At 47.3% G+C, this 13308-nt stretch overlaps 1 protein-coding gene across 22 annotated transcripts in view; it reads right to left on the minus strand.

The window, feature by feature from the left end:
* CSGALNACT1 (chondroitin sulfate N-acetylgalactosaminyltransferase 1) overlaps window positions 1–13308 on the minus strand; it is a 330736-nt gene that overhangs the window by 38122 nt on the left and 279306 nt on the right. For all 22 annotated transcript variants that reach the window (XM_070598636.1, XM_070598651.1, XM_070598638.1 and 19 more), the window contains one exon: window positions 8134–8350. In XM_070598636.1, the coding sequence (XP_070454737.1) occupies window positions 8134–8350 (217 nt within the window). The remainder of the gene's footprint in view (window positions 1–8133; window positions 8351–13308) is intronic.

Genomic DNA, 13308 nt, shown 5'->3' on the forward strand with positions numbered 1-13308 from the left:
CTCTGAGCTCCACCTCCAGGGTTCCCTCCATTTATTCACTCATCCCTTCCTTCCTCCACTCTACAAACAATAATCAACCAAACAAAGAACACACCATGTGCCAGATACTCTACCAGGGAGCTTAAAAAGCGAATCAGACATTTCTGCCCTTAGGAGCCCCGCGTGCACCCCGCACGTGAAGCTGTCCATGCCGCAGTACCAGAGCGCTGCGACAGGAGCAGCACAGCTGTCCGTCTGTCTGAGCTTGTAACTTTCGTATTTTTCAAAACAGTTCTCACTCGACTCCACTCCCTGGAAAGATGCGTGTGAGAAACAGTGTGCGTGGGCGACTGTACACAGAGATCCCTGTGTTTCCTGTCATTATTTGTAGCGGACACACGCTGCCTGGGCCCCGGGAGCCGACTCAGCTGTCCTCACAGCGCACCTCTCTGACGGCCGTGGTAGCAGCGAAACCTCTGGAACGAGTCTCAGGGAACTCCAGCTTCAACGACCCTTTGGGGAAGCTCTTCACGGCTACTTGGCATTAGCTCCGCAATGCGACTTGGTCATTATTCCAGCTTAACCTGGAAGCCTGAACATCTGACTCTATTTCACAAAGAGCTTGTCTCTTCAGCACACTTTTCTCTGGAAAACGACAGTTCCTTCTCCTCCAGCATATTGTAACACAGAGACAGAGACTAAGATATATTTTCAGTCAGAAAACATGTATCATAGTCACTTCTATGCCAATATTTTATTTCCCAAGAGGCTGACAGCACGTCCTGGCCCTTGAGTTCTGTTCCTAACCGGTGCAAGGCCGCCGTGGAGAGAGGCACTTGACCGTCCAGGCTCCCCAGTGACCAGCCCGCTCTGTCCACCCCAGGCGGCCGCTGCACGACCAGGGCTGCGCACACGGAAGCTCATGGCTTAGCCCTCACTGTCGGGGGCTCCGCCACAAAGCTGCAGGGTGCACAGCAAGCAGCAGACACACGCAGACTGGCTGTGGGGAGGGGCTGTTGGGGTTGGGGAGGAGAGTGGGAGGGGGTGAGGGGGAGAGGAGGGGAAGGGGCAGAGGGGAGAGGGAGCGGGGTGGGGGAGAGGGGGCGGGGGGGGGGGGAGGGGAGGGGGGAGGGGGAAAGCAGGAAGGGCAGGGGAGGGGGAAGGGAAGGGAAGGAGGGGAGGGGGAGGGGGAGAGAGAAGGAGCCGGGACGGAGGAGGGGGAGGGGGTTTAAGCCGACACCCTGCCGGGCAAAGAGGGCAAACATAACAGGAGGCACGTTTCACGCACTCCTCCGGCCCTTCCGCTGTGGGCCGCCGGTGACGGATCCCAGTGAGAGAGTCTGCGGGGACATCCATGGGCAAGGAAGCGGCACGTGGAGCCTGTGAGGTGCCCTCACGGACCAGGACGACAATGCCAACAAGGAAGAAAGAGGCTGCTAGAGCAAAAAGCCATCTGACGCCATGAAGGACCATGGGGCCACGGCCCAGGCCAGGCTCCCGCGGGCTGCACGGCCACACCCCCCGAGCTCAGCTTCATGATTTCTTGTAGGTCCTAGGAATGTCACTCATTGACCGTCTACTGCCTCTTCAGTAAAGGCCCTCAGGGTCCAGTGCTAGGAACAAGCTTGTCTCAGCCAACCAACAGCCTTCTTGTCAGGAACTACTGAGGCTGCAGTAAGCCAGCCCGTTTCCCCCTTCCCCTCCCCTGCTTGAAGTTCAGAGCTGGCTGTTCCATGAGCTGCACTTGCTTCCCTTATTCTGGCTTCCGGGCATACCTGTCCTCCATTCACGCTCCTACTGAGTCCTTGTCTGCTGACCTTTATGAAAAAGGTTTTATTAAATTTGTATTTTTTTATAAACATAAATAATTTTCAGGATTAGTTAAGATGATTATAATAATCAGAATGGAATAATAATGATAATAAATATCTTAGTCCACGTACTCCATCCATGCACCCAGGAATCAATTTTGTCAGCAGGGCCCTCCCCGGCCAACCGTTCTGGAGCAAGAAAACTTGGTCTTTGGTTCCTTACAGACAGTACCCCATGCTGGGCCATCACCCCAAGTGAGCCAATCTCGCAGACCCAGCCCTCCCCAGGGGCCACTTGGTGTCTTGTGACCAGGCCTGCTATCTCTGGGGAATTCCAGGTTCTACATCTATTTCTTAGCCATTTGCATCTTTTCTAGGTGAAAATTAGCAAACTGATGCTGAAGTGAAAAGACAAAAAAAACCTGTAAACTATCTATAGTCAGCAGCGTCAGAGCTGCAAGGGCACCCGTCTGGACCAATACTGTGATTTTATAGGAGATGCTAAAGCCCAAAGACATGAAGCGACTTGTAAAAGATTCCTCAGCCAAATGGTATCAGAACAAAAGGTACTTAAATTTTAAAGCAGATGCAGTGGAAGGATAATGTTTTAAATAAATTAATCACAAATAGTGATAATCACAGAACATGTACCCAAAATAGTGGAGAATGGGCTGGCCCAGTGGTGTAGCGGTTAAGTTCGTGTGTTCTGCTTTGGCGGCCTGGGATTTGCAGGTTCAGTCCCAGGTACATACCTACACACTGCTCATCAAGCCATGCTGTGGGGGCATCCCGCATACAAAACAGAGGAAGATTGGCACAGACGTTAGCCCAGCAACAATATTCCTCAAGCAAAAAGAGGAAGATTGGCAACGGATGTTAGCTCAGGGCCAATCTTCCTCACCAAAAAAAAAAAAAAAAAAAAAAGTGGAAAAATGGTGACAATCTTGCTACGGATAAATGACCAACGAAAGGGACATAATCTTCTGCCTTAATCTTCACAAAGAAGAGGCCAAGGAAAGAAACAGAAGACTCCGTTTTAGCCTCATGCACCTCCCAGCTTCAGGAAGCTGGAGATGCAGCAGGGTGGGGAGCAGGCCGCCAGTGGGACGGTGGTCTGGGGAGAGACAGGAGCCCCAACTCCATTTCAGGATCTCGGTGCAGGAAGAGCCACAGCAGAATATCTGTCTCCCCACAGCTCACGGAAAGTGGAGAAGGAAGGCAGAACTATCCTAATGATACTTTGTGAATTAACCCCCGTAATAAAGGCAGATTTGGCAGAACCAAGGGAAAGAGACAATCACATGTAGCAAAGATCCTTCACAAGAGCAGGAAGAGAAGAAGGGATGAGAGACGCTGACAGCCCGATGATCTATCTTGAATGTGTCTTCCCTGCGCCCAACCTTAAACAGAGGGTCAAAGCCTTCTCTTTTGCCTCTTTTTGACCTATGGGAGTGGCAAGAGCTGCTGCAGACAGGTGAGTGAGGTAAGTAAACAAACAGGGCTGCATCCGTCGGCTGTTCCAGGCCTCCGCCCTTGACTGAGAGCCAGTCCCTCTCCCCTCAGGAAGAGGGTCCAGGCGCGACAGGTGGAGTGAGCCTGCGCACCTCCCCACCCGTGCGAGAAGCCAGCGCTCCAGCCACGGCTGCAGGAGCCTCCTCGGAATCCTCGCCTCCAGCCGCTCCTCCACGCTGCGAATGAGGTGGCTAGAACAATAAATGCCCTGTCCTCAAAATAGGGCCAGGAGTGGGACACAAACAGTTCCCAGTCAGGGAGAGCGGGCACCAAGGAACCCCCCTACTCGTCGGAGCCCGCAGAGTCTGGGGGCCCTCTGCATGCCACGAGGAGAAGGGTGAGGGGGCACGTCAGAGCAGCCACACTTCAAGAATAACGACAAAATTAAAGGAAGAAAGAAAAAGAATTAAGAAAGCAATAGCATTCAAAACGCAACTGCAAATCCCAGGCTGAAAGAAAATACAACTCAAACAGAAGAAAATGTCTTACAAATGTTTCACACTTTCTTAACCAAAATGTGAATTCAATAAAAAAAGTTCAAAGAGGAAATGATAAAAACAGATTAACAGGCACATGCTATGCTCGGAAAATAAACTGATAGCCCAAACAAATAGAAGTAATAAATTAGAAATAGCAAGGTACAGAACAGATACATCTGAAAATCAAATTACTCACATCAAGGAAAGGCTGAAGTGAATGCAGATGAAAGACTAAGGCATTAAACAATAGAGAGATGCTAATAAATGGGAAAGACCTGTGAAATAAACAGCTGTGTCTGTGAAGCAGAAAATCCAACAAATGGAGCAGAAGTACTCAAAAATACACCACCAAAAAGATCTCCCTGAAATGAAAGAATCCACAAACTAAAAAGGAAACTGAATTACAGAGAAATCTGACAGAGGACAATAGACACTGAGATGAGACACATCCCGATTAAGTTGTTATGATTCAAGACCAAAGAAGGAATTCTGCAGGCATTCGAGCAAAAGGAAGTCATTTTCAGGAGAGCCAACGTAAAGCTGTCCTAGCCCTTCCCGATGGTGTCATCAGACGCCAGAAGGATGTCTACAAAGGAGGAAAGGAAGTGCGTCCCAAGAAGTTTAAGCCCGGCCAAGCTGTCCTTAAACTAAAGAAAATGCAGTAAGTAGACATTCTATTCTCAAGCACTTATGACCCTTCTTGAAAAAATCTCTTGACCATGAAATCCAGCCACCCAAGAACTCAGGAGTGGAGAAGCTAGCATACGAGGACTGCTGATGAATATACTAAACTCCACTAAAATATAGCAATTGTGGCCACAAAACAGAATGGAAAGGTTGCAAACCTGACAAGGTAAAAATAATAGATAGCTAATGAAAATTGTAAGATGGGACACAGGAGAGGAGGAAGAAAGGGTAACTGTGTTAATTTCCTTTTCTTCTTGCAATTTTTCAATCAATCCAGTCTAAAACTTAAGTGTAGTAAAAAATACATGACAAATCCAATCTTTTCTGTTTCCAAAATCACTTTTTTAACTCCAGAGGGATCTCTTACAGATTAATATCTCTTATAATGAATAAACATTTTCTTGGGGCCAGCCCAGTGGCACATTGGTTAAGTTCGCACGTTCCGCTTCTGCAGCCCAGGGTTCACTGGTTCAGATCCCTGGTGTGGACCTACGCACTGCTTGTCAAGTCATGTTGTGGCAGCATCCCACATATAAAGTAGAGGAAGATTGGCACAGATGTTAGCTCAGGGCCAGTCTTCCTCAGTAAAAAGAGGAAGATTGGTGGCAGATGCTAGCTCAGGGCTAATCTTCCTCAAAAAAAAAGAAACATTTTCTTAAAGTTCAGAAATTTCTTCTCTTATATTTCAGATTCGCTTCTATAAATTTAAGATAAAATTTAATTCTTCAATTAAAAAGAGTGACTAGTATATCTCTTGTTGGATTAAACTATTCCTACCTACAGAGTTATTCTTCTATCTGTATATATACAAAGAAAGGTGCCTAGAATGGTGTTGTTAATGTTAAAAATGGTGAATTTGGGGAGGCAGGGCCAGGAGTGAATTTTTCAGTATTTCTTGTTGTGTATAAAATGTGTTTAAACATTTTATAATAGCCATGTATCACTTTTACAAACTAAAAAGTCATGTTTAGATTATAAAAGCCAAAAAAAAATCGTTCATTGAATTTTTCACCAAAATGTAAAACACATGGTAACTATATAAAAATTCACAAGACAGAATCCAAAAGGAGGAAGTAAAAGTGACTCGGCGCCATCTTCAGCGCCACGACGTTAACAGTTTCCAATCTGGGGATCTGAGGGACTTCAGAAAGACAGCACCAGATATTCAATAAACAGCCCCTCATGTTGTCTCCCAGTGCTTTTATGGTCATATTAATTACATTTAAAAGTTTCATTGACCACAGTTTACTTTGGGCTTTGGTGTGAAGTAAGAATTAATTTTTTCTGCTATGTTTCCTTAGACGTCCTAAAGCCACACGCTGAACAATCCACTCTGTGCGGGCTGATGTGAGATGCCACCTGCACCAAGATCTGACACAGAATTAAATACTCTCAGGCTTGAGTACCCTCTCTCATCCCATTTCTTCAGAGACCTCAGCACACTCAGAAACCCCAGGGCTACAGAGCCAACTCGGCCCCAGCCTTCTGCTCCACGTCCTCTGTCCTGGAAGCCTTGCTGTGTCCCAGTGTGCCTTGTCTCGAGTTCTGCTGCAGCTTCTAGCTCTGTCTGAGTAGATTCCTCTCTCCCAAGGGCAGGAACTGCATCTCGAACTCGGCTGCTTATCCCGACATCTGGCTGAGTGTCTGGCACACGCATGCCCTCCAGATATCCCACCCAAGAAGCAAGTCTTCCCTGCGCCCTCTCCTGCCAGCGTGCAGCAGTGGCCTCTGAACACTGAGAGTCAGGAGAAACGGCCCCGGGATTGTTTGTTTTTAAAACATTAACTAGAATTACATTTCATTTCACCATCTCAATTTTGAAGACTCCTAAGCTACTAATTTTACTTTTGCCAACAATATTTCCCTTCTAGTTTTATTCCTATTGTTAATTACTTGCAATCCTTATGATACTAAGGCAATGGCTGGTCAGACATGAGAAGCCTGCCTTTCCAGGCCGCAGAGTCCTACGCAGAAGACTTGACCCTTCGCTGAGCAGCCAGTCCTTGAGTGCCAGCACTACCTCAGCAAGCCCAGCAGGCTCAGGGACTGGCCTGTGTGCTGAAGCAGATCTGAGACCTTCACCTGGCAAACTCTAGGCAGCTTCCTAGCCAAAGGAAGCTTCTATAAGCTAGTCCTAGAAATGAGCATACCAGCCGCCGGGGAAAATGATTTGACTAGATGCCTGGTGCCAACCAGAGGCTCAGTCCTTCTCAGGGTGCAGTGCTTAATAAACCAGCAGCACTCTGCCCTGCCCAAGAGAAGACAGAGAGAGGACACAGAAACACCGGGGGAAGGCTGGAAGAAGCCAAAGCCACACGGACACTTCCGTACTGGAGCCAGAGGGACGCTGTGCCCAAAGGGGTACTCAACAACCTGGAACAGCTGGGAAGACCAGCATCCCTACTTGGCACGAGACCACAACCAAAGGCACCTCCTGAACCTGGAGAAGATAAGCTGAAGGAGCTGTGGTCACTTTCTTCAAATACGGGAAAGGCCGTGACGTTTAGGAAGAAATGCATTTTTTCAGTCCTTCTTCAGAGTCTAGAACCAGACCTACTGGGTAGAAATTACAGGGAGGCAGACTTCAGCTCCAAATAATTGTAAGCTTTCCACCCAGAGCTGTCAAAAAAAGCAGCAGCCTGCCTCGTGGAGGAGGCAGTCAGTACCCAGGTCCACACACACTGCGTAGAGAACCGGAGGTCAGGAATGCTATTGAGGGGAGAGTCAGACCAGACAACCTCCCAGGGTCTCTTCTGAGAGTACTGGATGCTGACCTTAACATTTCATTAGAAAAGGGTTACTCTTCAAAGGTAAAAATTAAAAAAAGAGTGCATTCCTTATCCAGAATTGAGAAGTATCAACCACACCCTTATACTGACCATTAGTGGCTTTTAATAATGTAAATTTAATGATAAAAGGTTAAAATAAGTTTGGTCTTCTAAGATTTATAATGAGACGCCTACGGCTTCCTATCTTTAAGCTGGCTAAGTTAGCTGATTCCCCTCAACCAACATGTGGATGCAGCCAGAACCGTTTATAAGGTCCCGCACTGCACAATGCAGCGCTTAAAGAGGCGATGTAAAGACTACATCACCACATCTGAAAATGAAACCCCACTTGGTCTTCTCGAGGAGCTACAAAAACGAGTGCTTGGAAACTTCTGGACATAATTCTAAATTTCATCTCTGAGGAGACGTAAGTTAGAATAAAAATGGCTTCTGCTTCAGTGCATCCCACTGCTGGCGCAGGGCAGCGAATGAAGCCAGCCCGCAGCCGAGCAAGGCTGCGGGCCTCGGACGCTGGCCTGGAGAGTCTGGACCGGGGCCCACCCCCCTGCGGAAACAGCACGGCCCCTGCTGGCCCCAGACCTGAGCCCAGGCCCAGGTTAGAGCCGAGCACAACAGGCATTACGCCATCTTTGCAGCTCCTGATGTAACAGTCCTTCCTATGTTCACTTCTCACAGGAAATCTGCTTATCTGGCAGTTTTCTAATTACTTCAGGGAAAGGCAAACACCGATAAACGTTGTATGAAGAAAACAGAGCTGAACGAGAAGAGAAAGGGGCCTTTGTACTTGGCAGGAGAAATGAGGGGGATGACGGGCCAGGACAGCAGCACTTCCCACACGCCACACTCAGGATGCCTTCCACGTACAAACGCACCAACCTGAAATTCTGCATGAACTGCCGGAACTTGTCCACCCTCTGTGCCAGCGGCACGATAATGTTGATAAGTGTGTTGGCCATGCTGAGTTTTTCTTTTTTTACTTTCATGATAGGGCCAAATGGTCGAAACAAGACAAGTCGTCTGAATTCATGCTTGTGATCCCCTTTGAACGTGAGCTCATATAAAGTGCCTTTATCTCTTTCTGTGCGGTAGATCCCTGTTAACAGAAACACAAGGAAAGACAGTTTTAAATATTAACCCTTGCTGCTGAGTGTGTTTTTATAGGCAAGATCTGGCACAAAAAGCCTTTTTTTAAAAAAAAAAATAAGATATAATTATTAGAAAACTCAACATGCTCCCACTTAAAAAATCCCAAAAGAAATCAAAATATCATCAAATTTAAAAACCACAGTTATGAAGACATCATAAAAACATGGGAAAATGTTTGTAATGTTGGATACAAAACTCTATTCTACTATTTAGAGCCATTAAAGAAAGGACTATTAACGAAATATGCCAAAGTAAGACTGGCTGTGATGTGGAGTGGGGTTATGAGTTTTTCCGTTTCTGCTATTTTCCACATGCTCTGCAATATGACTAAATAAGTATTTTAATTATTATATTTATTTAATTTTAAAAGTGTTGAAATTATCTCTTAGAAATTATAGCCATCTCAGATGGACTGACCATACTGATCTATTGGGGGTACCTGAGAGCAGCTCAGGGCCAGTCACACGGGTCATGTGGCCCTCTGGAAGCTTCTGGAAGCATTACGGCAGACAATGCATAAAGTATATCCAGCACAGTGGCAGGCACACCTCTTTCACATCATCCTTCCCACCTCTGAGAAGCAGTGCAGCTCAGTGCTCCAGAGCTAGACTTGTTGGGCAGTCTATTTACGGACCCCCCAAACTGTGCTCTACCCCACGTCACTGTTACTGAAACCCCACACAGCCTCGCTAGTCAGGTCGATGATGTGACCAGCATCTCAGCTCAGCTCTTAGGATGAGCCTGCCACGGGCCTGATCCCACAGGACTGCCCTATCTGAGGAGCAAACGATTCCCAGATGCCTAAGTCCCCCTGCTTCCCAGCATCACTGATACTGTGGGTGTTTTTTCTACAGTCTGAAAGAAACTGTAAAATTCAACCAATCACCAGATACACTTCCTCGTCTTTTATCTGTGATTTGCCACGTTTTCTGTTCCATGTCTCTTCCTTCCTCTTAATCCCCACATTAGCTAGAATGTGCCTCCCAGCCTTTGACCAGCTACAAAAGGAAGCGTCCGGGGAAAATGTCTGCCTGCGGTCAGTCACAGTCCTGGAGGCCTCTCACAAACCACTTCTCTTTTCTTCCTCACTCTCCACTTCTTTCCTTTTGCGAGACCTACAGGTCTTCCTCACAAACACTGCCAAGTTCTCTTCTCTGTTCCTGGCCTTATGGGACCTTTTCATCCTATAGCCCTGGTCTTACAGCCTCTTTGATCCTGTTCGAAGTTTAGATCTCCTCCAGGTGCCACACCGAGGAGTCCAGGACTGTGAATTTTCAAGGTCGTCTCATTCCTCACAGCTGTCCCACGGGCCTGCGTGGAAATTCCAGATGTGTAATCTGCTGTCAGTGAGCACAGGTGATTTACGGCCCTGGGCACAGAGTTACAAGGACCAAGTTATCTTCTGAAGCCTCCATCGATTCCTTGGGTAACAGGGCATGCTGCTCAACAGCGCTCAACGTCAGGCCAGCTGAGGGAAGTTTTCCTGAGCTCATGTTGGAACAGAATCAGCGTCCTTGCAGGGGCCATTCATGGAAGAAAGAAGGTCCATTTCTTAGGAAGCTCAAAGGACTTCTGTGAAAATGTGAAGTGGTTCCCTTCAAAATCTGTTCATTCTTTCAGGCAGCTGGTACTCACTGAGGAAACAGACCTTGCCCTCCCCGGATGCTGTCTACAGCAGGTGGGGAAAGCACCGACTCCCAGGGTCCAAATAGGGGTGGGCGGAGTCAGAACGGGATCGCATTTGGTAAGCAGCATATCTGCACAGCTGAAGGAGGCCACCAGGGCCAGTGGCCGCGGCGCCACGCTCCTGTTATTTGGTGTTGGCAAGCACACCTCACACAGCGATAAATGTGGAAAAGGCTGCTGGCAGTGTAACGTGCAAATAAAACTGGACGTGGGGTGGAGACTGTTTTTTAACTGAGTCATTTTCTTTCTCAACACCAGGATAAGAATTACTAACTTTTTAAAATCTAAATCCACAGATTTGAAAATATAGGTAGAAATACACACAACCCCATCTCAAGAAATGGACATCTATTTATAAAGAACCCAGAGAGTGTAAGAATTCTTAGTGACGATGATTCCTATAGCCATGTGAGAATGACCGCCTTGTGCAGCCCGTGTCATGGGCGGGTGGGACAGGCAGCCCCTCTGTTGGTGGTTTCCAGGCGTGGCACGCCTTACATCAGGAAGGCCAGACATCCAGGCTAATCGTCATACCACAGTTTCAGCTGCTTTCTCATTGTCTCCCACATCCTGTGCCTTGAAACAGTTATTACATCAACTCGATAGCATACTTCCCCATTCTCTGCCTGATTAAACTGTCTTATACATCTGCTTTTAGATCCCTTAATTTATCTATTTTGAATAAGTTATTTAAAACTCCCTTGCAACCTGTGTCCACTAAAACCCACACCCAGCCATCTGCCCACCACACCCACAGGCAGAACCTCCCACACTGCGCCGACAGAGCGCTCTCAGTCTTTTTGTAACACAGAGGCCACCCCCAAGGATCCTTGTACCTCCCGGAAATCTTCAGTAGTGAAAGCACAAGGGGACTGAGAGAAAGGGGGGCAGGAGTATTTGGAGACAGGAGTGGGTTTTCGGCCAATAAGCTGGCATGCACAATGGCACATGCAAAGCAAATCAGCCACACAAAGGCCTTCCCCATAATATTTACAGGATAGTATCATTTGATGCACCATGCAAATTAAAGATCAAAATAAAAACTTGGGAACTAGTTTAGATTTTGGTTTAGACACCCTAACTGGCACCTCCTTTCCCCTTCTGTCTCTCTATAGGTGCTAAGCTTACTTTGAGTTTGGTGTTTCTGGGCCCTATGCAAGCATCCTAATGCTCATCTTATCCTACTCAAGGGGGCCAGGCCCTAGGACAACCAAACAGGTGGGGACACCTCCAGGTGTCCAAGATACAGCTCCACGGTCTGCTGCAAATGTCTATTCCTTCATAGGCAAGGAGCTAACCACATGCAAGGCCCCTGTCTACATGCTGTCTTCCACTTAGGACTTTAGAAATCATGATGCTGAAGGTCAAGGAGGTACCACTCACTCCTTACCCTCACATCCTCACCCTCCCTCAATATGAGTGTATGCAGGCTGTGGCCACTGCTGCACTGCTGAGCCCAGAAGTGACTACTCCACTTTGATCCCTGCCTTTCTACCTTCCCAAATGAACCCTAGGTCTCCCAGCTGGAGAACTGCAATCGTAAGCCGACCCAATCCACCCGGCACCTATCCTCTGGCCCTTAGCCCTCCTCCAGTACCACTCTCATCCTGGTTTTCCCCTGGCTCAGAAGTGCTCACCAGCTTCCCACAGCCTACAAAATAAAGTACCAACCCCATGGCCAGGCCTTACAGACCCTCCACAACCTGGCCTTAGTCTACTGTCCTAAGTGTAGGTCTCGCCCCTGCCTCACAGGAAATCTGGCTGCAGTCAAGCTGGTTTGTATTGAGCATACAACTACTCTCCCCCTGGAGAGACTGGGATGCTCCTGCAGTGCTGGTGGGAAGTGAAATGGGGCAACCACTGTGGAAAACAGTGTGGCAGTTCCTCAAAAAGTCAAACATAGAATTATCATATGATCCAGCAATTCCACTATTGGGTATATACCCGAAAGAACTGAAAACAGAGTCTTGAACAGGTACTTGTAGACACATGTTCATAGCAGCATCATTAACAATAGCCAAAAGGCGGAATCAACCCAAACCTCCATCAACAGATGAATGGATAAACAAAATGGGGTCTATATATATTATGGAACAGAACTCAGCCTTACAAAGGAATTGAGTTCTGATACACGCTACAACATGGATTAACCTTGAAAACGTGTGCCAAGTCAAATAAGCCAGACACAACAGGACAAATATTATATGATTCCACTTACATGAGGTACTTAGAGTAGTCCAATTCATAGAGACAGAAAGTAGAAAGGTGGAGGCCAGGGGCTGGGGGAGGGGGAATGGGGAGTTAGAGTTTAATGGGTACAGAGTTTCTGCTTGACATTGTGAAAAAGTTCTAGAAATGGGTAGTGGTGATGGTTACACAACAATGTGAATATACGTAATGCCTCTGAACAGTACACTTAAAAATGGTTAAAATGGTGTGTATGTACATTTTACCACGACACTGCTCTCTGAAAAGGCCTTGCACTTCCCAAGACACACTTCTCACTAGTCTACTTTTCTCTCTTTCACCCTCCTAAACCTGAGCCTCCTCCTCCAGGAAGATCCCCTTGACGTTCTCAGTCCAGAGTGACCATTCAGCCCTCCAGACACTTGGTCTTAGGGCTTTTCAACTCTTCTTTGCTAAACTACTTTTGCGGCACTCGAGAACATGAAAGGACCTTGGAGACCATCAAGTCCAGCCTTCGCTCTTCCAGATGAGCAAGCTGAGACCCAGCGAGGCTGTGATTTGTCTGCGATCACCAAACGTGTTAATGACTCACTGGAACACACCCCCGTGAGGGGTTCCCTCCCTAGAGGTCACTGTTCAGAGGCAACACTAACAGCGCAGCACAGAGAAGACGCAGGCATGTGAAGAGTAGCTTCTGAGAAGTCAGAGTAAACAACACAGAGTCTGTGGTCAAAACCGCCGGGCTTACTCACTCACCCACAGATAATCCTCGCATCCACCTTAGAGTTTTTATTTTCCTTTAACACACGATTGTAACAGCTGTTCACCATTATCTGAATTCACAGTCTACAACACATGGAAAGCAGTAAATTTTGAAAGGGAGGAGTTTCACGAAAAAAAATATTTCCAACAAGGAAAAAAGGAGTTTATGGGAAAAGAAAATCTGTAACAGGCAGAAATGCTGACAGCAGTAAAGAGTGACAAGTCACCTCCTGACAGCAGTGGAAGAGGCAGCACAGTGTTATTTTTAAA

This window comes from Equus przewalskii, chromosome 28, assembly GCF_037783145.1.
Source record: "Equus przewalskii isolate Varuska chromosome 28, EquPr2, whole genome shotgun sequence".
NCBI lineage: Eukaryota > Metazoa > Chordata > Mammalia > Perissodactyla > Equidae > Equus > Equus przewalskii.